This window comes from Fusarium poae, chromosome 2 (assembly GCF_019609905.1).
Source record: "Fusarium poae strain DAOMC 252244 chromosome 2, whole genome shotgun sequence".
In the NCBI taxonomy this organism is placed as follows: Eukaryota; Fungi; Ascomycota; class Sordariomycetes; order Hypocreales; family Nectriaceae; genus Fusarium; species Fusarium poae.
In genome coordinates this window covers 3,118,031-3,142,671 of record NC_058400.1, presented here as the reverse complement: position 1 = coordinate 3,142,671, position 24,641 = coordinate 3,118,031, and the positions used below count along the sequence as shown (strand labels likewise).

General features: G+C 48.3%; 6 protein-coding genes across 6 annotated transcripts; 3 read left to right on the top strand and 3 right to left on the bottom strand.

The window, feature by feature from the left end:
- Positions 1-427: 427 nt before the first annotated feature.
- Positions 428-7,909, bottom strand: FPOAC1_004928 (uncharacterized protein; the record flags this gene model as incomplete). Its single annotated transcript, XM_044849464.1, has 9 exons — positions 428-1,923; positions 1,971-6,339; positions 6,391-6,740; positions 6,794-7,034; positions 7,091-7,293; positions 7,342-7,407; positions 7,458-7,545; positions 7,613-7,669; positions 7,736-7,909. 9 exons carry the CDS (start codon positions 7,907-7,909, stop codon positions 428-430), a joined length of 7,044 nt encoding a protein of 2,347 aa, XP_044708174.1.
- Positions 7,910-11,660: 3,751 nt separating this feature from the next.
- On the top strand, positions 11,661-12,048 carry FPOAC1_004927 (uncharacterized protein; the record flags this gene model as incomplete). Its single annotated transcript, XM_044849463.1, has 2 exons — positions 11,661-11,824; positions 11,874-12,048. The coding sequence occupies 2 exons, from the start codon at positions 11,661-11,663 to the stop codon at positions 12,046-12,048; spliced, it is 339 nt and encodes a 112-aa protein (XP_044708173.1).
- Positions 12,049-12,111: 63 nt separating this feature from the next.
- FPOAC1_004926 (uncharacterized protein) lies at positions 12,112-13,652 on the top strand (the record flags this gene model as incomplete). The annotated part of the gene is made up of 4 exons (XM_044849462.1): positions 12,112-12,185; positions 12,232-12,438; positions 12,490-12,831; positions 12,881-13,652. The coding sequence occupies 4 exons, from the start codon at positions 12,112-12,114 to the stop codon at positions 13,650-13,652; spliced, it is 1,395 nt and encodes a 464-aa protein (XP_044708172.1).
- Positions 13,653-15,377: 1,725 nt separating this feature from the next.
- FPOAC1_004925 (uncharacterized protein) lies at positions 15,378-16,370 on the top strand (the record flags this gene model as incomplete). The annotated part of the gene is made up of 1 exon (XM_044849461.1): positions 15,378-16,370. The coding sequence occupies one exon, from the start codon at positions 15,378-15,380 to the stop codon at positions 16,368-16,370; it is 993 nt and encodes a 330-aa protein (XP_044708171.1).
- Positions 16,371-16,425: 55 nt separating this feature from the next.
- Positions 16,426-16,829, bottom strand: FPOAC1_004924 (uncharacterized protein; the record flags this gene model as incomplete). Its single annotated transcript, XM_044849460.1, has 2 exons — positions 16,426-16,671; positions 16,725-16,829. The coding sequence occupies 2 exons, from the start codon at positions 16,827-16,829 to the stop codon at positions 16,426-16,428; spliced, it is 351 nt and encodes a 116-aa protein (XP_044708170.1).
- Positions 16,830-18,009: 1,180 nt separating this feature from the next.
- FPOAC1_004923 (uncharacterized protein) lies at positions 18,010-20,901 on the bottom strand (the record flags this gene model as incomplete). The annotated part of the gene is made up of 4 exons (XM_044849459.1): positions 18,010-19,048; positions 19,102-19,229; positions 19,280-19,414; positions 19,495-20,901. The coding sequence occupies 4 exons, from the start codon at positions 20,899-20,901 to the stop codon at positions 18,010-18,012; spliced, it is 2,709 nt and encodes a 902-aa protein (XP_044708169.1).
- Positions 20,902-24,641: the final 3,740 nt, after the last annotated feature.

Here is a 24,641-nt window from a genome sequence, read left to right as displayed (position 1 = left end):
CGTGAGACAGCGAAGTCTTGACACTAGATTGAGTTTTCGCAGAAGAGGGTTGACTTCATGGATGCTCAGCGACGATGGGGAATAAACTTGAGAAACCCTAGACGAACGTTTTTGCCCTTCCCCTAACGTCAAATGTTGCAATATCAACGTTTCCAGACGTTTATCTGATAAATAACTCTAATGACATGTTTTGGAACAAGGATCTATATGGCGGATTCATCAATTCACGTTTTTGCTATTCCTGAAAAATAAAGTGAAGCAATTCTGACTTTGATCTACAAACAAAAACAATTAACACATGGTTTGGTATACTTAACAGTTCCAAAGCTGTTTATCTGTTCCAAATTCTCAAACCGTACAACCTTCACACGTCACATATAGAGACTCGCCTTCCTTCGTCTATTATACACCAATTTCGCAACATTTCTCAATTGCCCTCGACTCCAAAACCTCCTGTGGAGGCGATCTCCATAGCCAACTCTGCAACAGTCTTGTCGCTCAAAACTTGGAATACGGAGATTTCAACACTACAATTAGTGACAACCCAGTTTCGAACCCCGACAGCGACCAAAGAATCGACTCCGTAGACATGGGGCGGTTTGGCAGTGTCAATCTCCTCAGGTAGCATGTTCATAGCTTTAGCAAGCATGTGCGAAAGACCGGTAGTGATGATCTCGGCAGCTGCGTTCATGGTAGTACAGCATGCCAGGAGAGATTTCAAATCGAATTTACTGGTACCATCGACAACAGCCAGATCAGGGGCCGGCATGTCAACCAAATTGAGGTAACCATAAAGAGCAGTACGAGACCAGTACGGATCAGCTGGTTGGTTTTGCCTGATCAGCCCACCAGAACCTATACCCATTATGATTCGGTTGGGCATGCAGGTATAAGGTGTAATCTCTCCCGTGATGGCGCACGTAATCATGGTGAGGAAGTCCTCATGTCGGATACCATAGAACCCACTGGCTCTCAGGATGTCAAGGATCTCGGTGTCTTCAGCGAGCATGCCGGCACCGAGCACAGGTCCAAGATCTATGGAAGTCGCATGCTTGCCTTGGAGGCAGTGTTTCTGCGCAAGGGCATCTTCGAAGCAGTTACCAGCTGCGTAGTTTGCCTGGCCACGATTGCCGATAACCCCAGCAGAGCTGGCGAGGAAGATGAAGAACGGGTCATGATAATTGTCCGAAACAACCTGCACAAGATTATCCGAACCAACAGTCTTTGGCTTGACTGCCTCCATCCAGTCAGAGTATGACATGTTTGCAAAGATCGAGTCTTTGACGACGGCGGCACATTGGAAAACAGCTTTGATGGGTGGCATTTCTTCACAGATTTGCTCTTTGATGACCCGAGAAAGACTGTCAATGTTGCAGATATCGATCTTAAAAACTCGAGCGTTGACGCCCATTTTCTTGAGGGTTTCTAGGAATGTCTGGGCAGACTTCGATGATGCACCAGATCGTGATATGAAAGCAACATTTCGAACTCCGTTCCTGACAAGTAGGTCGCAGATACTGCGGCCAAGACCACCGAGACCACCAGCAAAAACGTAAGTGTGAGTACGAGACAGGGACCGGTGGAGTGACTTGGCCCGACTCTTAGATTGGATCTCGACCGTAGGGTTTGCTTGAGGAGTCGCAGTGACAGATACAAGCCCAAACAATGGACTCTTTTCAATGATCTTGAACGCCTCGGTAATGTTGGAGAGCTCTACCGTTTGGATGATAGGGCCTTTCATGGCCAGCTGTTTTTCCAGGTATTCTTCGTGTTCGGTGACGCTCTCAATTAGCTCTGCCACGTAGTCGGCATCGTGCTTCATCAGCGTGGCCAAGTCGAAGTTGATGATCGAAATAGTTGCGGATCCAAGTTGAGTAGACGGAGGATACGGGGACTTGCTGGCGAATTGTACAATAATACCACCTGTGAACTGTTAGAAGTCGAAGGAATTGAGATGCACCAAAACTTACCATGGCGCACGCACTTGAGGTTCGTCTCAAGGTGCTTCTGTGTAGGATTGTATACAACATCAACACCTTTTTCCAAACGATCGCGAAGAATCACAGAAAAATTATCGGTATCAGCATTAAGAATGCGAGTGTTCTTCATACCAACGCCAAGAAGGAACTCGCGTTGGCTACCAGCATCCTGCCCCATGACGGTCACAAATATGTCGGCAGACAATCGAGACGCCAAGCCAAGAGCTGCAAGACCAAAAGTGCTGGCTCCAGCATGAATGAGTACTGATTTCCCACGCCCAAGCCTTCCAACGTTGACAAGACAGTGGTATGCACTAACACAATGGCTGAGAGGAAGGTTAGAGGACCATTTTGAGACAAACCGGCTGTCAATGTTGGCATTGCTCCGGATAGAGCCACCAGCGACAAGGCCGCTGACACGATCACCAGTCATAAACCCAGAGACATTACGGCCAATGCGTCTAACACTGCCACGAATCTCAGTGCCAAATTCAGAATCCAGGCTCCTTCCCATGACAGTCTCCAAGTCAAGACAGTTAAGAGGTGCATTTTCAAAAATAACCTCGACCTCACCAGGTAAGGGAGCGAATTGAGTTCCAGCAGAAAAAACCAGGCTGTTCTCGACCAGACCAGGCTGAACAACTTGAAGCTTCAAATTTTGCGGGTACCCATGGAACGACACCAGAGCAACATCGTTCGTTACGCCTTTCTCGACAATGTTATTGAGTGGCTCAATGGGAATAAGGCGAGGCACAAAGACCTCTCCATTCTTCTCAGCGAACTCCAACTCGCGAGGACCGGAACCAGCAGCCCATACAAAACTTTGCAAAAAGATCCTATTGACAGATTTGATGGTCGAAGGAGAGCCTAATGACGTGTTTATGCTCAAGTCGAATGTCACAAACATTTTCAAAGGATCCTCTGAGTTGAGGGTGCGCGCAAGGGCAATGATAGGAGCGCCCTTAGGGTTCATAGGTTCCATGTGGGCACCTCGCGAGATCCAGAGGATGCTTTTGGACAGCTTCTGCATAGTGTGGAAAGCTTTGAACTCTGCCTCGGTCCAGTTGTAGACATAAGCGCCTGTATTGTTGGTCGCAAAGTCGAGGAGCGAGATGACAATCTTGCCCTTGAGCTTGTCCGGCTGACTCGATACTTCAGCCAAATGCATAATCTGGATTTGCAAAGTGGTATAACACTCTAGAATCAGCTTCCCAGCGAAAGATCGTGCCTCAGAAGGATATTCGTTGGGAAGTAGGACAATCACACCCGGTACAGAAAGCCAATCGTGGACCGGATCTCGGTGATGAACGCCGAACTCCATGTTTACGATCTCGCCAGTGTCATCAAGATAGCTATGACCAATTGTTTCTTTATCAGCAGAGTCGAAATTGCCAGGTCGCAGGCTTTCCAGTAAAAAACCAGGTCGTTTTACGTGTTTCAGGAGCCTGGCGATATCGACATCATTTTGATCACAAACAATGATCAGGTCATAGTTAGGCAGAGGTTCGGAGCCATCAACAGCTCGGTTTTCGACAAAATGTTTGTAGTGTGTTCCCTCAATCAGAGACGGGGTTTGCAAAGGCTTGTTCCCGGCGGTGTGTCCTAACGTGTACCGTGAGAACCAAGGCGTTTTCTCTTGAGGACAAGCAAGCGCACATAGTATCTTCAGGGCAGTGTGTTCACTGCCGCCAACCTGAAGGATAGACAGACCTGGAAACTTGTGGGCAAGCGTCGTGGCAAGTATCTCGACAGTCGGAGCTCGTGCACACGTGATGTCTTGTTTCCACGAGATCTGAGTACATAAAGTGCGGTTGTTTGGAAGAAAGCCCCCTGCTTCTTGAGGTGAATTGGCGATACTAGTGAAGTGGAGCCCGCTGATGATTACTGAAGGCTGATCCCAACATGACTGTGTCATGGCAATGTCTGCATTTGCATCACGGACACCCGTTCGAGTAGCAGTAGAGTAACCCTTAAAGTGTTTGCCAAGGTCGCGAGAGATTGCTGCTGAGACAAATATGCTCTTGATAAATGCCGGTACCATAGGTTCAGACGAAACAGCGAAGGGTGTTTGAAACATCGAATCCAAGGTCGCGGGGTGAATGAGATGTTCATACTCAAACTTGGCGGGCATCTTCGACCGGGTGTCAGGAATGCGAACTTTGGCGAGGCATGCGCCATTTCCCTTCAGTATTTGCGTGAGGTTCTGAAACGTAGGGCCGTAGTTCATGCCAACAATATCGAGGAGCTCATAAAGCTGCCTGGGAACGACCACCTCCTTGCAGGTAGTCTTGAGCGACTCAAACTTCTTGTGGTGCTGATGGAAGGCGGCTCTCCAGTGCCGCCGCTTATACCGTACCTCGATACTACCAGATGCATTCTGCTCCCAGGGGGAGTTAAGCTGCTTAGAGTAGATACAAAACTCGAAAGAGGGATCCTGGTTTTGGTCACTGGAGGTTGAGAGACGCTTGAAATTCATGGCCATTTCCAGTCCATGCGTAGTGTTCGGCACAATCATCGCTTTTTCAATTCGCATATTGGTGATCTCAAACCCAAGGAGATTTTCCGTCTCCTTGGTCAGTTGGCTTGCACCTTGTAGGGCCATGGTGACCATTCCAGCTGCTGGGTAGATGATCGTCTTTTGCACTTGATGATCCTGAATCCACGGGTTTTCTGAAATGCGGAGAAAGCCACGCCAGCGAGGTTCAAAGGAGATGGCGTCGGCCGTGGGAGCACCGATGAGGTCTTGTCGGGGAAACTCTCTAAATCGATTTGTTTCACCAAGATGGGATTCGTGCCAGTAGGATTTGGCATGATTCCATGGGTAAGGAGGAATATCGGCCAAACACTTCGAGGAACCTTCGCAGGAACCGTGAGAAATGACCTTGTTCATGTCGAGTTTATAGCCGCCCGTCCAAAGGCCGCCCAAAGTCTCCATGAGAAAGGTTGGATCACGATTTTTATGGCTGAGGGCTGAATGAAACGACGGTTGGTTGTTGCTCTTGGTCAGATTAATGATATCAAAAACTGGGGAACGCAATGTCGATGTAGGACTCAACTCAACAAATATGTTGGGGGAGTCCTCAGGAGACAGGCTAAGCAGGTGGCTTATGGCAGACATGAATAAGACTGGCTGGGTAAGATTTGATGCCCAGTATAGCTTGTCCAGTTTTCTTCCATCGATATACTCCCCACTGACTGTTGAGAGCATAGTAGTAGACTCGCGATGCTCGCGTGGCTTCACAAGTCCCAGGGCAGACTTGTACTCATTCTCGACCAATAGCATGTCTTGGGAATGATAAGCAACCTGAACTGGAAGGATGCGGCAGAAAATACCCTTTGCAGTGAGTTCTTTGCATGCGCCCTCGATGTTCTCCTTTCTCCCCGATAGTGTCACAGATCGAGGACTGTTAATACAAGCTACTTGGCATGGGTATTTCTTATCATCGAAGCTCCCCTTAATATCAATGATCGATAGCCCAACCGCCATCATGGAACCCTGGAGTGGGGGTTGTTTGAAAGCAAGAGAGGAGGCGGCCACACCACGGTAGTATGCAACCTCCCAAGCTGACTCTTTAGTAAGGGCTCCCGACGCGTAGGCTGCTGCAATTTCACCAGAGGAGTGTCCGACAACGTAGTTGGGTGTGATGTTGAACGAACCCAAGAGATCTACCAAGGCCATTTGAACAGCAGTGGTGGCAGGTTGGGCGATTCTAGCGTCAGATATGCGAGTCCGAGCTTGGTCATGAAATATCTCCTCGAGCAAGTCGAATTGACTTCCGAGAGCGTCTTTCATATAGCGAGAAGCAGATTCCAAGGTGGTGCGGAAAACCTCAAAACCCATGAGTTCTTTACCCATTTGTGCATATTGTGCGCCTTGGCCAGAGAAAAGAAAGCAGACTTTCGGCTGTTTGTTTTTGGAAGTCCGCTTAAAGCTAGAATCATTGATGTTCTGAAGCTTGCTGATAAGGTCTTGTAGAGACTCAGCCACGACGGCGTGTTTCCACTCCAGGCTGGATCGGCGACAACCAAGGGTGTAGGCGTAGTCCCGAAGAAAGGAGTCATCTGCTCCTGACTTTGACTTCAAGTAAGGCAAGTGGGATTCTATGACACGCTGGACACCTGACCTCTCATGCGCGGAATAGAGGAAAAGTCGCGGCTTGGGGCCTGTGTTGCAATGAGGCGTTGATAGAGCAGAGCCTAAAGGCTCGAAAGAGTTGTGATGACCCTTTAATCCACGAGCCGATAGGTATCGAGGAGCTTCATCCATGATAACATGGGCGTTTGTGCCCCCGAAACCGAAACAGTTGACACTGACACGACGCAGACCTGGAAGAGGCCAGTCGAGTATTTTGGTTGGTACCTGGAATTGGGAGTGAGTAAGGATATCTATGATGAGGTTTTGTATGCATACCTTGACTTTCCAGTTCTCGAAATCGATATCAGGATTGGCTCTCTCAAAGTTGATGTTGGGTGGGATTTTGGCATTTTCTAACGTAAGAACGCCCTTGATGAGACCAGCTACACCGGCAGCACCTTCCAGATGACCGATGTTTGGTTTGAGCGATCCAACAATGATGGGGTTGTCATGGTCTCGAACAGAGCCGAGCGATTCAGATATTGCTTTGAGCTCTCGCCAGTCTCCAGCTTTGGTTCCAGTGCCGTGGCACTCGACATAGGCAGTTTGACTGAAGTCAAGACCTGCAGATTCGTAGACGGAATTGATGTTTGCGACTTGTGCTTCCTTACTTGGCAGGGTAATTCCTTTCCAAGTTATTAGTAGGATGATAGGACGGACAAGACTTTGATCCACTCACCAGTTGTATGGCCATCTTGGTTGACCTTTGTGGCTCGAATGACTGCACGAATGGTGTCGTTGTCGCGGATCGCATCAGATAGGCGCTTCATGACTACGACACCGATACCTTCACCTCTTCCGTATCCGTTGGCTCTGGAATCGAAAGTAAAGCACTTGCCATCAGGGCTCAAGAAGTTGAGAGCTGTCATTGGCATCATGGTGTTTGGAGTAAGAATCATACCTGCACCAGCGGCAATTGCCTGGACAGTTGTTAGAGTGCGGCGAGAATAAATGAATGAATGCGGGACATTTTTACCAGTGATGATTCCTTTGTTCGGAGACTTTGCGCTGCGAGATGTACAGACACAAGACTGCCACTGCAGCCAGTATCAATTGTCATGCTAGGCCCGTGCAAATTGAAAAAGTACGAGATACGGTTCGCCATAATTGCAATGCCGTTTCCAGTAGCAGCATATTGAGGCTGCCAGTCCGGATCTCGAAGGCATACCTGTTCGTAGTCTGGCCGACATTAGCAAGTATCTAAACGAGGTAGATGATATGTCCTACCTTTGACGAAAGAGCCAACATAGACTGCAGCATCGCTACCGTCAACGTCCTCTTTTCGGATACCAGCTGAACTTTTGAGTTAGTATTGATGCAGACAAACCAATGGTGATGCTGACCATTCTCAAGTGCCTCATATGAGGCTTCAAGGAGGATTCTTTGCTGAGGGTCGATAGCTTTGGCATCTTCCGCCGCAACAGAGAAGAACTGAGAAGAGCACCAAAATTAGCAAAGCTTGGGGTTAGCCAAGAATGATTCAGGAGCAAAATCTTACAGAGGCGTCGAAAGCAGCGAAATCACCCTTGATGAAGTGGGCACCGCGGAAGGATATCTAGGAAAGGTGCAGGGTTAGCAATGTCGTTCCTCTTGGAAAGCACCGCAGGGCTTCTCGACATACACTTCCTTGGCGGTCGCCACCTGGGTGGTAATAGCCGTCAATATTTAGGCGATCCTTAGGGAATTCACTCCACTGAGATTCTCCTCGTTCCAGGACTTTCCACAGTTCCTCGGGAGATGAGGCATCACCAGGAAATCGTAGGCCGATGCCAACGACAGCAATGTCGTCTTCCATGTTTTCAAAACCGGACCCAAGAAGATCGAGCAATTAGAGTGCGATATTCCTCTCTATTTCCTTCCTAAATGGTGTTTATTCCGGCAAGTGGATATCAAAAAGGTCAAGATAAATCGCGGCTACCAAGAGAGGTGTTGAGGTTGGTGAGAATGGGAGATTCCGCGATTGAGTGGGAGAGGTGACGGAATATAGACAAAAATGACTTATCCAAAATCTGCCGGTGGTAATAGATATTCTGGCAGTGCTGTGTCAATGCCAAAAATCCGAAATATTTTGATAGCTTGGACAGCAAAGTGACAGTCAGTGACTCGATCAGCTGGCACTGCCAGGCAGTTGCGAAGCCAAATCCAGGTCCACGCCTCTGCCTTTCGTTCAGTAGAGAGAAGAAGTGAAGCAAAGGTATTATAGTCAAAAGAATTATCGTATGACGAGCACGGAGGCTATTCATCCCCTCGCTCAGTGTTGAGGTGAGAGAAAGGGGCCAGGATATCGTGCAGCGTCCTGCTTTTATTCACGCTTTTCTCAGATGTTTTCGTTCCGAGAATAGAACCAGGTAGAGAAGGTAAAGATTTCAACAGCCAAGTCAATCTTTAATTAGAATGATCTGACAAGATTGATGCCGTGCCGTCACAACACTGCCACTACCACTGCCAACAGCTGTCCATCCCGCGGTCGGCGTGATAACTCCAAGTTTGGCCGACGGCACGGAGTATGACTAAGATGATACCATGCAGAGACAGGGAAAGCACAGGAAGATAGTTGAAGGTCATTTAACCCAAGGGCATGACTATGTCTATTTCGTCCGTGTTGGTAGATACATCGGGGTGCATTGCGTATAGCTTCATACTACACGGACAAAGAGAGTTAGGGACGAGTTTAGGCAGAGGCAAAAACGCATTGAGATTGTCCCAGCGGTCAGAAAGATCAGATTGACAAACTTCATTTCTCACGGCAGCGTGCCTCATTTTAGATGCAGGCTTAGCTGCAACATCCCACCAACATCTCAAAGAGAATGGTGTTGGGTTGTTCCTTTGGCCATCTATAGCCCCCAATATTAACTCCTTTACTCCACGGTATATGGCTAGAAGTCAGATACGTTTACACTGTCCATCTGGATTTATTCCCTCGCTAATTTGTGAGTTGGGCGGGCCACCGCCGTAGACCTGCATCGGGTGTTTTGTCTCATGCGTGGCACTTGAGTGAAGATAAAAACAACCTGTTTAGAAACTTCGGGGCTTCCATTGTCCTAATAAATGAAATATTGCCGCATTGGTCAGAGATCGAAAGCCCAACAGCTAAATGAAAACGGAGCGTTGTCTGGAGCATTGTCCATATCAAGTTTGCTGGTCAGAGACAAATCCAGATCAGACAGACAACCTCAATTGCAATCCTTTGCTGACACCCCACAAAGGTTCATCCACATCGCATCAGCAGGAACGCTTGCATCTGTCAAGGTGGGTTTTTTTTGCCAAGTCCACCACTGCGAGTCAGATATGCAGTGTGAGCGACTAGGTAAATAGATACCTATGCCAACCTTGTCTGGAGTTGAATTCTTCCTCGGGACTGAAGACTAACAGACGGAGCTATACAACGCAGTCGGTCGGATACGAGTATTTGACAGTCAATAGCCAATAGCGAGAAGATAGTAAGTGGACTCCTTCCCGATCAAAATACACTTCACAAAACATATTGAGGGAGGCTAGAATTTGGGGGTTGACCTCATCCCCATCCATTCAAATCCTCTTGATCCTACGGGACGAGCCGCTGCAATAGGATAAAGATAGCATAAGGTTAAGAATATGCAGGCCATGACTAGAAGAAGCCAAGATTGGTCAGCATATACGAGAACCGGGTACAGGCGAGTGAGTACCTTAGTAGGTACCAAACACCCCGGCGAAGTACCTTGTGTATGCTTGGCTATGTTTCTGGGACGGGAGGCATTACCGTGTTGCAACGGCTAAATGAAGCATGCAATGCCATGCACGAAAGGACCAACAGCGGAACGACCATTGATAGCCTCCCGAAGCAGGATCCGCACGACGTGGAGTGACCCGTGCTGAAGCGGATAGCAAGCAAACTGATAGGGTCAAGGTTGAGATTCCTGTATCTCGCCATTACTGATTAGAGATCGAGTTGCGGATGAGTAGCGAGCCTAATAATGAACCTTGCAATATCACGTGCACCCCCTCGTCAACTCCTCCAGGACAGGACAGGTTACCTTTCCCAGAATCATTAACCGAACACAGTGTCTTGAACGAATCTCTCTCCATCAAGAGCCATCTGGTTCCTGGATCGTCCGATTGCCTGGCAAATGTGGCGGAACGACGTCGTACAAGGCAACACCAGACGAGCGTCGTTTGGCTATCGTCGTGCATTCATCTGTCTAAACATTCAACCGTACCACGTAGCTACCCATGATCCAAGATGCTTCTGTATCCCATCGCAGTACCTCCTTGCTCTTCATCTTTTGTTATAGGCTGGGTAATAAGCCATGCTCGCGACAAGAGTCTTTCCCGAGTGTTCTTGTGCAAGCGCAAAGAAGTCAGCTTGGGCTGGACAACCCGTAAACATGAGCCATGGACGGCACAATGATATGATTGCACCGATGATTGCTGAACCATAACACTCCGTGCGGAGAAACTTCTTGATTGGGAATGATGTTGGAAACCCCCAACAGCACAGAAAGGCAAAACCCAATTGCACCTGTCGTTTGGGTCAGGCACTGGCCCAGCCACGAGAAGTGAGCATACCATGTGCTACCAACACACATGCAGTATTCCACAGTGTTGCCGAGGTGTTTTCGCTTTGGATGCGAAGACGGCGGTTAAGACGCTAACCATCTCTTTATGGACAAAGCAGTTTGACAATACCATCTGTTCCCCTTTGTGTCAACTCCTCCATAGAATCCATGCGCCTGGCCCAACGTGGAAATCAAAATGCGGCATTACAAACTTCAGACTACATTTTGACAAAAGGATAGTCGGCGCCCAAAGGCTTCTACCCCCACCCGTATCACCGGCCTGTTGGTCATAGACAACCCTGTCTTACCTAAAGAGTGCCCCGAGTGGTACAGCACCCGTCATAGTCACTGCTCCTGGACTCGTATCACTGTCAGAGAAGATCTCATCTGCTCTGCAATTGAGTTCCTCGCTGGTGGCTTCTTTGGACCTGAGTGAGATATGAGGTTGGCGATAGAATTGAATGGCCTCTTCGCTTGTAGTCGTGTAACGGTTGAGGACCATGTCTCAAATATTAATTCCATCCTTCGCCTTCTCCGGCAAGACATTTGACCAAGATGAGAGTGTTTCAAGAGTATCGCATCAAGTTCGAAGCCTAGTAGTGTCTCGTCTCGTGCCTTTTGGCCTCTTTACTAAAAGCCTGGATCCGATATGAAAAACAAACACTCTTTCCAATTCCACGACTACCAAGCAAGATATAAGGATTACTAAAGACTTGCTTCAAGAGGTATAGATGAGAATTCGATTACTTGGGAAACATCTATCTTAACCCCTCTTGCCTCTTGCTTCGTTGCCTGCCTTGTCGACCGCACCCTCCCCTCCGCTCAGGAGTTTCATTTGCTACCTAGGCACTTTGCAGCCTCACTTACCATAGGGGGTACTGTTGAAGACGACGATTCTTATGTCATACTGTCCAACTCGTTAGCTTCAACAGAAAGCCACGCCTGAACTCGCTCTCAAATCTCAGACCAGCCTCAAGCTCTGCGTCAAATACGGTTGGGTCAGCAGCAAGAATGTCCAATGGATACCGCATGTCACTTTCCTATCCGAACCCATCTTTAGGTCAGATGGCAGCGATGGAGAGCATGGCAGAAGAAGCCGCGCCGATAACAGCAACTGTTATCGGCCTACGAAAGCACTCAGTCACTGGGCCTCGGCGAGTGGCTCTTGTCATATCGTAAGTGGCTGGCGATCTCTCAAGAGGAGTTGCTAATAGAAAGCTCTAGTTTACTTATGGGACTTCTCTTCTCGAGCCTTGACACCTCGATCGTTTCAACATCACTAGTCACTATCTCGCACGACCTAAACGACTTCACCAACGCCCCATGGATTGTTCTAGCATATCTTCTGACGTATATGGGCACGTTTCCCCAAAATCACGGGCTAGAGGACAATATCTGACAAGATGCAACAGGATTTGCCGTTTGTGTGTCCAAGCTGAGTGACATATATGGCCGGCGAAACATGCTCGTGGCATCGTGGGTCATTTTTGTTGGTTTCTCTCAGGGCTGTGGATCAGCTACAAGTATGACAGCCTTGTATGTATCTTTCTCTGTGCTCTTCTCTCAAGCTGACCCTTTTTAGGATTGTGTGTCGGGCTTTCCAGGGTATGGGAGCATCTGGATTGTACAGCTTAACACAGATCGGCCTGGTTGAGGTCGGACCTTCGCATAGCCCCAGTCTGATAGGAGCTTTGATTGGGGCTACACTTGCAGTTGCTTTCGTACTCGGTCCTATCATCGGCGGTGCAGTGTCTCAGCTTTCGGACTGGAGATGGCTATTCAACATGAAGTAAGCAAATGTTCTGGTAACCTGGAAGGCAATTCTGACTAGGTATTCAAGCATCCCTTTCGGTCTAATCGCAATCCTCACAATCACGAATCTCTGGCCAGACGAAGAAGTGGCTCACTTCTTCTCATGGAGAGCCTTTGTCAGCATAGACTTTATCGGCAGCGCGACTCTTCTTACTAGCTCCGGCTTCCTTGTATTCGCTATTCAGCAGGCTGGCTCAGAGACATTTGCCTGGGGAAGTCCAGAAATCATCTCAGCCCTGTCTGTATCGGTTGTCAGCTGCTTTGCATTCATGTGGTGGGAAGTGTACTTGGAAACTAAGCCAATGCGCAACATCGAGCCCATCTTTCCCATTCGACTGATGTTGCGCCGAGTCTATTCTGCTGGACTACTGTAGGTTCGAAGAGGGCCACCTGTTACAATCCATGACTAACGTTTCCAGCGTCACTTTGTTCACAGGATTTCCTTACATCTCGCTCTCTATTGTCATTCCCGAACGATTTCAAATCGTCAGTCGCGAAGAGGTGCTAATGGCAGGTGTCCATATCCTTCCTATGTTGGGAGCCTGTGCTATTGGCTCATTCCTTGGGGGGGCTCTATCAAGCCGACGGAATAACACTTCATTAACACTTGTCGGTGCATCGTGCCTTCAACTTCTTGGGGTTGGACTCATGTCGATGCTGACCGAACCCGACTCTCACACCAAAGCCCAATACGTCTTTCAAGCAATCTTTGGACTTGGTGTAGGTCTTTCTTTCTCAGCGGCGACTATAATGACGAGTATACTTGCCGCCGAGCGGAGTGAGCTCGCTTCTGCCCAAGGTGCCGTAGCACAAGCCCGCGTCTTGGGAGGTTGCATCGGACTTTCAAGCTGCACTGTCATTTTCAACTCTCACGTCAATCAGTACCTCAAGAGTCAATTGACACATGCGCAGCTTGATAGTCTTCATAGATCGCCACTGACTAGTCTGCAACTTTCAGGAAACTTACAGGACTTGGTAGAGGATGTCTACGCTGGTGCATTCGCTGAAGAAATCCGAGTAATGATGCTTGTTTGCTCAGTCATGGTGATCATATCACTATTCTCTTTAGAGCGGAATCCTGCGCCACTGGAAAGACTAACAGCATTTCCCAAGGATGACTTCTCTTTCAGGCGAGGCAGCGAATCTGCCACGGAGATGACTGACGTGTCAAGCATCCGTCGCTCTGTCTGACGTGGGGTGGCTGATGGTTTTTGTTTCACTTTCCTTTTTGTGCTCGACGAAGGGATTCAAACACGATTTCACTTCATAGGATTGGCGTTTTGGGTTCCATCGCTGGCGTTGGCTTGAAGTATTGGGGTACCCTATGCGGTATATGGGTGTTCGGATATTGTGACAACCGAGGGCTGGAGGAACATATACGGGCTCATTTGTTTTTATTAGCACAAGGCTTGGTATGGTAAAGTTCTTTAGAGGCGAGATGAACCAATACTAAAACATACATAGCGGCCTAGTGATGGCCGAGCAGGAATGTCCACACCAAGCTATTTCTAACCACTTGTACTTGATGATATGAACTGTAGCGTGGCTATTATTGGCAAGTCGAAGCGTCTTTTCATTCCCAAGAAGTTCTCGTCTATCCTTAAAGAGTCAGACATATTGAATCCATTCGTCCCACGACGATGTTGCAATCTTGTAGGACATCGCAAGACCATACCAACTGGCTTCAAGATAATTATCACGATGGCTATTGTGCTACTAGCGTGTGCCATTCTTCAGCCAGCCGGTCAATCGCAAAGTCCGAGACCGGGGAGGCCTGAGAGACGTCATGGACAAGGCCGCGAGTCCGTTTTGAGACAGGTTGGTTGCGCAGATGGTCTCTGTCTTTCTGCATATCCCCTTTAGGCCAAGTGACCACCGCCTTACACAAGATAGTTATGGTCAGGTAGTCAGTGTTTGTAAGAACTTGACACTATTGTCTTGGAAGTTCTTTATCATCTTGGGGTTTCACTGCCTCTTTGACCTGCGCCACTTTTGAAAGAGAGGCCGACTGTGTAAGGAGAGTTGGAGTCTGTTTGGTGGTTCTAATGTTTGGCCAGGACGTTGTGTGACAAGCACGACTGTATGCTGGAACTGGGTATCAAGATCTGGCAGGAGGAGAATGCAAGATATGTGGTAAGATCTGATGTGTGCCGAGGTATATTTGCTTCGGTAATGGCATTACCTTCATGTCGGAGGATGGGGGATGATTATTTATCGGAATAGTCGCCTTGAGAGTAGTGTTGCATCAGGATCGCTAAGTAGTATTCAGACGCAGACATTCAAGAACCAGTATTTATGTTCATGAACTCCAAAAGGAATAGACAATAATGTATTGGAAATATGTACGCTCAGCTTGCGAGAGGCATCTTCTTGGGACCTTGACCCAACTTACATGTTTTAGCCAGCTACACCCGAAACTCACAGTTGACAATTACCCGAATGAAACAAGCAACATGGAAATTAAACGACATCATTATGCTTAGAGGGGACCTTCACCAACGATCAGATCAATGACATTATTCTGCGGTCTGGAGACACCATCGCCCATCCCTAGCACTAGCAAGGAACACCTTAGACAAAGGAACCAAGAACGTGGCTGTTTTGAACAATGAGAATAGAACTTGATGGAAATGGGGCTTATTTTGTAGTAAATAGATCATTGTAAAAGTATTGGCTCCTGAAAGATTCCTTTCAAGTGAGATATGCCGCGATGATTGACTACCCTTGAAGCCTTTTGTAATCGGTTTCGTCGAGTTATTCAAATGAAGAGTTCAAAAGATTCTACCACACAATGCATGTCATGCGATTTCCCCTACGTCTTGATAAACACAGTGCATATACCTACATACGTATATATATAAGTTAGTCTGCCCATTGAGATGCAAACAACATTTCAAACATCCAATACGCACAATCATGTCAACATTAGAATCAGAATCAACAGCAATGAATGCATTGAAAGTCCCGCAGGCCGCACTGGTGAGTCCTATCACTCAATCAGCGCCAAAACGATCAAACAAGATAAATAAACACCATGCCCAATTTCACGAGAACACAACCGAACTTTCGAAAACTCTCAACTACCCTAACATAGTGAAAAACTATGAGGAAGTTGCAATCGTGGAATGGGCTTTGGCAAACTGCAAGGAAATCGACTTCCGGGCTATCCGTCGCCAGGTCTACGGTGGACAGAAGATTCTCTTTAACGATCTGAAGCGTGGTGATATCGTCATACTATGCACCTCTCACAGTGTTTATGGGCAAAGCTCAAGACGATATCTGTACTGGGGCAAGACATCTGTCGATAGTGACCAACGCCTTGTTTTCTTGACATTGGTAACTTGCGAAGGGAACGGCGTGGAGAAATCACTCTATTGGTTTCTGAAACATGTGAGTTACAAGTTTCAATCCGGGCGACGTGTGGCATCCAAAGCCTTTGTCAGTTGGACGCAAGCCGTTGTTGTGAAGCCCAAACATGACTACATTGTCGGTATTCGAGAGCGACTTGGGGCGACAAGCAGAGACCTCAATGGCCTTGTCAAGTTTATGGAACATTCATTGAACTCCCATGCTGAACTCATCAGCTATCTTTCTACTCTCAATCACACGACTACGAGCTATCCAGACGCGCAAAAGAGGGGTGATACTTACTGCAAGATCAGAGATAGCCTGAGAACTCTCACAAGCAAGGTCTGCACTGAACCATGTGGTGTCCGAGCCCTCCAAGGTGAGCTTGGCAAATACCCCAAGGATGAGAAGTGGTGCACTAAGTATTTTCCAGTCGATTCGGGATCGCAAGGTTTCAAACCCAACAGTCGTAAGTGCCAGCCACCTAAGGATTTCTGTGAGCTCATGACAGGACAAGTCGCGCGTTTCTGCGCAAGCAATCACAAGATGATTGGAAACTAGGTAGGTAGGTTTGCAAGTTGTGAGTAATCATATTTAGTTTACTTCATTCCGTCTATCATTTCGAAGAGTGATCAGCACCACCAATAGCCTGAGGCTTAAAGTAAACAGTCATGACCCCCTCAGGGCTGAGGTTACCCTTGACAAAGTCTTTGAGATCCTGGTGAGCCTGGCAACCATTGTCGTAGTACTTCATATCATCCATGCTGGCGAACTCAGTCTTTGATACAAAGGTGTATCCTTGAGATCGAGCATCCTCATCAGCGGCACCAACAACCATGGAGAGAATATAAGGTTTGCCGTCCTGGGAAATGATTAGAATACACTTGCAAATGAGATGAATGGGGAAGAAGTCACCTTTTGCTGAGCGGCGTCGAGCTTGTGGTATTGGTCCAATAGTTTAGCCTGGTCGTCCTTGCTGGGAAGCTTGAACATGGTGATGCGGTGCACGCGGTTGGCCATTTTGACGATGGTAGTTTGAGTGAAAGGTCTTGATATGTTTTTGGAGATAAAAGGGTGATATAAAGTTGGTGAAAAGGATAGAGTGAAAGCCCGGACAAATCTGGAGCTCATATACAATCTTGCAGAAGGGGTTCGGAGAAATGCCAGAGGAGGCGGTTTTCAGATAACTAGGTAGGGTTGGATGAGGTAGAAATAAAGTAAAGATTAGTTGTCAAGGACAAAGAGATGCAGACGGTTGCATACGGGTCAGTTTAAACGCGGGGGAGCGGCTCATAAGGATATATCCCCGCCCCGACACGACAGTTGGAGGTTTGATTCCGTATTATTAACACAGATAGACCAATCATTTTGCACCGTTTTATAAATGTAGGTACTCCAGATAGGTAGACAGCTTTGTCTGATTCCGCTCTTGACCCCCGCGTTTTTCCGTTGACTTATGCCGCAATTAACACAAACACAATAGATTCTTGCCTTGGTCGGTCACCACTTACTAATATCAGCAACTGACTGATCCAAATAGCATCTAACATGTTGGCCAAGGTTAAAGTCCGACTTTAGCTAGGTACCTAGCTTCTACCCCGCCCCCACGACCTAGCCTCGCCTGTCCTTGCCCTGTCAATTCTCCAACTTTCATGTATTGGACAAGATTGGTGGGATAATCTGTTTCCACTCTTCATATCCAATCGAGTTTGAATCCCAAACACCAAAGATCGAATATCCCGGCACTGTTACTGTAGGTACTGTACATCAGGCCACATGTGTTCGCATCTATTTCCATCTCAGGCACGTAGATAAGTAAGTGTTCTAGATTCTCTCGGAACAATGCAGTGTGGTAGCATCAAGACGGTATAACAGTAAGGCTGCACTCTCACGTTGCCTTTAACCGCCTTGCTTTATCAATTGTCGTATTTGTATCTTCCCGAGCCTTGAACACTCACTAACTGCCAAAACAACTGTATTTCATTATTTCTCTGCATAAAATAGATGTCGTCAATTCTGAATGTAATGCCACTCTACCATGGCTGGATATACACGCATTTGTCCTTGTTTGTATGATTTTACCCCTTCTTGCAAACTCCTTCGCTAACTCGATATACGTGAGAACAAAAGATAAGTCACTTTTGTTGTAAATTCAATCAAAAAACAGGCACGCCATTCCCTTCTCCTCCTACATCTTCACCTAGAATGTCTTCATTGCCATTTGGCCATCAACTCTAGATTGCAAGTCACCAAGTTGTCGACACAACCCTTCGATAAGCGGAGGCATGGCTTCGTTGGTCGTAGGGTAGTTTTGTCGAAAGATGAGTCGACACAGCGACAAGACTGCCGCACAATTCGACAGCTCCAACTGAGAGCGCACGCCCCCTGGAGACGCCAGTGACGGTGTCCCCTGGCCAGTTTCCAAGAAGGTCGTCAACTCTCCGGTCTCCGATCCGTTGAGTGAAACCGTGTCATCGCCTGTCTCTTTGTAGTCGTTCGTTGACTGTTGAGAGACCAGACCATATGCCCACAGAGTCAGACTAGCAAGATACACGACCATGGCGTTGAATCCTCGCAGTCCCGTTGGCTGATACTCCTCGGCGTATCGAAGAACCTGTCCAGCATGCCAAACAGCATACCGAGACTCTTGTCTAGACAACCAGGTCTTTTCCAATAATTGCGCAGCTCTTCGTGACTCCTCTTCGCCCTTCCTACCTGCAAGTCGCTGCACATCATCTAGCGAGACATGAAGGATCATCATAAACAATTCCGAAAGGAGCAGAAGCCCGGGGCTGAAAGTCCGCAGTTCTTTGACCTTGTCCGAAAATCTTCGCAGGTCACTATAAAGGCTTTGGTAGAGGGTCTGTGTCCACAGAGGAGTATCAGAGCCGGAGTGATCTGAAGTCGAGCTATGGAAGGGAGCAATTGCACAACGATAGGCCCATACTTGCCCCCACAGCCCATGGAGGGCAGCTTTACAGCAAGTCTCGATATCCACCCAGGCATTAGTTTCGGTCACAAAAGACATGCAATCCCTAATATCCGAAAGTCTTGGGACATCACCAGCAGGCAAAGGCCCCTTGACCGAGCTCAATTCCCACCATGCTTGCGGAGTGCTGGCCTTCCAGAGGTCATGAGCTGCGGGGAGCGCAAAGTCAAGCTCACTGTACGCAAGCATAGGCCCTTTCCACAATAAAATCGATGTCTGCACATCGTATAAAAACGCACGAATGGCTAGTCTGTAATCCCTAGTCAGTACACCATTAAGCTCGGCAATAGTCGTATGAAGAACCTTTTGCAGGATTCGATTGTAATGAAGTTTCGCCATTTCGACTCCAGTATTTCAGGAGAATCGCCAGTGTCAGGCGTATGAATATTTGTGTCTGACGTAAAGCTCGTTCTACCGGTTCTTCGAAGCGACTACTCAATATCAGTCTACCTATCAGGAATCGACATCACAGCAGACTCACAATCAACAGCTGAGGAGCAGCGATTTCTGCTGCCGCTGTTTGCCGGTTGAATCCGCTCCATTGTCCAGTTTCCAGATGAAGCATAGAGGCTTGGAGGAGTGTCATGTCCCGTGCCGCTACAGACGATGATTCCAGCTATCAATATTTAGCTGACTCGTCCCTCTCCTGTTATGCCGAGACATAATATGTTTCGGGCTGCTGTCTCCAAGACATACCTTTTTGATCATGCCCGAAGTGAGCTCGTGAAGGGCTAGGCCAAAGTGCCATATTGCAGGACTGGAGATGTAAGTAGCTCCATTTGAGACAATGGCAGAGATAAGGTCAAGGCTGGTTGTTACCAGATCCAAAGAAGATCTGTGAATGAAGCTCTCGCTTTTAGGATCCTCGACTGCAAAATGCGTTTCAATCATGTAATTCAGTAGCTCGGCTGATGGGAATGAGGGTACTCGGTGTGGGGTAGGGTTGTTAGCAAGGAGCATGGCAAACAAGCTATCCCGTGAGTGAGATGAGACTACGTCCGAGCGAAGTGCTAAGCTCCCTGCTTGTCTGTTGGTCTTAGAGTTGATTGCCCACGCCGAACGTCGAAGGGATATATTTTCCGACGTCGCATCTTTACGGTATTGGCGGGAACGCTTGGCTCCGTTCCCAGAATCGGAGCTTCGTTCATTCGCATCAGATCGCGGCACCTTGAGCGATCCAAAGTCTACATCCCAGGAAAATCCAAAGTCTGGAAACAGTTTTTGCGACATTGCAAAGCATATAGACTCCTCTGGTCCATCTTCGTAACTCGGCGCGCTGATGAACGAAGCGCTAGTGTATTCCAAAGCAGTATCAATTGCATGTTCTTGGTTAGTGATAGCCGACTGTGATAAAGCATAAGCAGCATCACCAGCGGTATATACCTGGCAATCGTTTCCACCAGCCGAAGCCATCATTGCGCTCTCCGAGGGGGACATGCCAACCTGAGACTCTGACGTCCGGTACTGATTCCCTCGTCTCGCTGGCATCTGGCATGCCAAGCTCTTGCTACGACAGCGACTGCATGGCTTCTGATCCTCGCATTTTGCCTTGGATGCTGCGCAATTAAGACATGCCTCAGCAGCGCGATCGCTCCTTCTGATAAAAGGACGATCTTTGGCGGCACCGTCTCGGTCGTGGGTAGTTTCGTGCCGTGTTAAGAGATCGGCGCGATTGAAGCGTTTGGGGCAGCGAGTGCATTGGTACGGCCGGGCATTTTCGTGGGACCTGAGATGCCTTGTCAAGTGATCGGCTCGTTCATAAACACGGCGGCAAATATGGCAAACGTGAGACGGCGACGACGTAGACGCATCGGAGAGTTTTCGCTTCGAGGGAAGTGCAGATGGGGTTCTCTGGAGTATTTCCCCCGGAGTCTGTCTCAGGGCGGGATCGAGCTGCTGTTGGAAGAGCTGATGCTTCGAGGGTGACGATGGCGGTAGAGAGTGCTGCAGTTCATGTTGTTCCTGCTGAAAAGGCGGCTGGATTCTTTGGTGCTGGTCGGGGACGGGAACGGGTGTTGCTAGGGAGAAGAGCGATGAAAGCAGCATGTCCGAGCCAGCGGCATCGCAAAGAATGTCGATGCCATTCTGTTCAGTGGCCGCCATTGGGTCCGAGGCCTTCGTCTGGTACACCCCTTGCCTCGCCTCGGGCAGAGCAAAGCAAGGTCAAGCCGAGCAAAGCAAAATAAGCCGAACTGAGCCAAGACAAATCGGGCCCTGCAGTGCTGTTCCTTGCCACAAAGAGAATAGCACGGCCAGGCTTGTTCGAAGATGACACGCGTAGCTTATCGAGCCAGAGGCGGCAGGGACTGTTGATAAGGTAATCCGGAAGGTTCAAGACGAATTCAGGCGAGGCAATTGAAACAAACTGAAAGGCCGTTGTGGTTTCTCGGAAGAGAGGGGGCGGGGGCGGGAGATGTGACAAGCGTTTGGCGGATTTTGGTGGGGTCCCTTCCCGCGGCTGTTTAGCCAGTCAGATCAATCCAATTTCATTCACCAGGAACCGCAGGAACTGGCGCTGGTCCACCTTCCGGAGCCGGGCTAATCCGACGGCCGGCATTTTTGCATGGACACGGCGACCCGAGTCCAAGCCCGAGCCCGGACCTCAATGTCTTGAACTTACCTAGGCAGTTCCGACATACTGTCCTCGATCTTATAAGGGACATCTAGCATTCAGGGTTCGTCATCTCTCGCTACAATATAATTTTTGTGCCATGTCACATTCGTGATGCATTCTCGAGTCATCCCTTGCGTAGTTCTGAACAGACGGGCTGGACTTATGCCCTTGGGCAGGGGTAGCGACTGACGATGCCCGGACCGGGCATGTCTAACAAACAAGCACCTGTCAGCGCGAAAATCCTGTTGCGTCACTCGAGTCATTCAGTGAAGATTGTTGGTTATGCCGTGTCGAGAGTCTAGACCTCCAGCATGTCTCAGTTTACTCTCACGCCTGGGCCAATGCCAAGAGTCATTGACATAGGTAATGGAAAGACGATCAGACAATACCGAAATGTATTCTCCGTTGTCTCGCAGCTACCTACTTACACATTCAAACTGTAACGGGGCTTGCAGGGGTGAGAATACGAGCAGTCACAAGTTTGAAGTCGCGCAGTCCATTGTACATGCTTGTTATTGTGAAGAAGGAATATTTTATAAGATTACATAAATTATTGGGAAATAGTTTTGTCATAGTGAGAATCATAATACATGGAATACTCATGCAATAATTCGTTGTGTATGGCTGATGCGGTTGGTCGTCAGATCCCTGCTGTCAATCCGATCGGTTAACCACTCGATCATCTCATGCATCTCATGCGTTTTGTCCCATGGAGATCCTGCAAGACTGTGTGGCTGACGCAGGTCAGTGACCAATACACCCCCAACATGCTGGTAACATCGCCCTGGTATACGGTGCATAAGCCCCATCCTCCAGTCATATATCAGCTCAGCCACGGCATTGTAGATTGACTTGACTCGTGTTTCGCAAGTTTGAACGTAATCGAGTCGCAGACACATGGCGCATCTCACGGGACGATATGTCCATTCGTGAAAAAGCACACTGACTTTTTGTGGCATCTGCTCTCAAATGCCGAGAGAGCAGACATAAGTTTGTTTGTGCCATCAGATCGCATGAAGCCGTCAACTCCATAGTGTAAGCTTACCAACCCTCTATTGCGATCATCGCCATTTTCATCTTGGCGTAACTCGTCATTCTAACCAACAACGTCTTGTCAATCCGGTTACTCTTATTATGCTCCATTGCTTTTTGACTGATTTGGGGTCTTCAAATCCTGTAGTTACCACCTGACGACATATATTGAACGAACTTGCACATCCAGGTTGCCGAGCGCATCAGCTAGAAAATATTATATCAGTCACTAGAGTATGTTTAGTGACGTTTTCATATTTGGGGAACTAAAAAGACTTACTTTGACTGTTTTGCGATTCTTAATCAACACAGGGAGTTCCGCAATAGCCGCAGGCACGGCCTGGAATAACCCATACTTCTTTACCTGCTAGAGCGCAGGTCGGACAGCGAGTCCCCGGTACTTTTTGGGATCTAAAGCCGAAGGACAGGACTGGTGATAGTTCCAAGGTTGTGTGCTTAGAACATAAGCTATGTGTTTCCGTTGAAGAACATGATCCAGTTTCTGGCAAGACTGTAACAAGTTCTTGGTCGTATTGAAATAGCACAGGAGGCAAGGGAAACAAAGATTGAGGCATGGTACTGGTGAATGCTGTCCTTGAGTAGAGACGGTCAAGTTTGAAGAAGCAGGTTGCGTGTGATAATGTGGTATGATACAAAGTCGAAGAACAATATATAAGAACCTTGAGGTTTAGAAATGTGCACTGCTTGGTGTACGTGGAAGGTTGGATGGGATTTATGGTTTCTGAGATCAACCCAAGACTGGCGATAGCGTAACTTATGAAAGGATTGGGAGGGCTGAGAAGGGCAGGATCAAGGGGTCCAAGAACAAAGCACGGGGATTTCTCGAGACAAGACAGGTACGCAATACACTAACACAAGGATGATGCTTCCATCCTCTCGGCGATCGGTAGGCACAGACAGGCTGTAGTCTCGGTGGGCGCTGGGGCCCAGCGGTGGTAGTATGAGACCTGTCACATCGGCTTTCTGCAAGACTGAAGCTGTCATTGCCTGCCAGGGAGTTGCGTGGCGCCGCCCTTGAAGGACAGACACTGTGGGCCAAGTCGATGGAGGTGGGGTCTTTTGTTGCATCCTTTCTTTTGGTGTTAACTTTGACCTCGACGTTCGGTGATCAACAATGGTGCCGAAACATGTCGTCCTTGTTCCAAGGGACGAGCCAGTCACCCAATTCACTGCTAATTAATCAAGTTGACGTCTAATGTGCTGAATTACTCTTGTTTTGGCATGCTTAGGTATGTATAATTGACTGTCGAGCAAATCAGTTCAATACAAAATTTAGCTTGGCCAGTGCAGAAAAAGCCTTTGTTTGGTAAGGATAGACCGGACCGGTGATTGAGTGCCTAATCGGCCATGACAGGGGGGTGGGTGTACTCTCTGTTGGAACTTGGCGTCGACACAGGGAAAAGCAATGTTATGACTGCTCGTTTCCTCGAGGGTCGCAACGACAAGGAACCTCCGGCGCTGACTTGCTTGTTGGCGACTGAATTGTGATCGGGTTCAGGGGATACACTTAAGCGGCTTGGCTTTCAGGTAAAAGGTCTCGAAGGTGGTATCCAGGCTAAAAACCGTCCGCCTGAGTAGGGACAACAGAAGATTCGTATAGAGAGTCTGTGCGGCGTATGCGCAGTGGTAATAGTAAATCTGAAGATCAAAGGAAATTTCCCTAACAAACACGATCTAACACCCCAGTCGCCCATCCCATCCACTACCAACACTACGGCCAAAACCCCAGGCCTTGGCGGGCACCAGGGCTCTGGAATGATGGACCCTCCCGGACCTCCTTCCTCCTCTTCTGAGGTCAGTCTAAAGCAGCGCAGTCAGATGCCGCGCCAGGGCCGGCTCACTGCCCTCTCTCCCTTACACCCAAGGTACTACACATACTGTTGGAACGATCGCCGGGCAGTGCGTCAAGCTATCTCACCGGCCTGCTGGCGCTGTGTCCACAATTCCGTGCCGTATGTACAATTGTTTCCAACATCAAAGGTTAGTAGGAGACCTCTCGCAGGTAACTGTAGATCCTGGGCCGAAAAATGTCGGGTTTGGAGATGAATACTTGGGAAGACGTCAAAATCTGAAAACAGAAATTATATTATTAGAGGGTCGTGTTACCCTTGACTGCTGTGCAACGCAAGGTTTGCAGCATGCATGTATGTTCCTCGACGGGGTTTGTCCGTCAGTA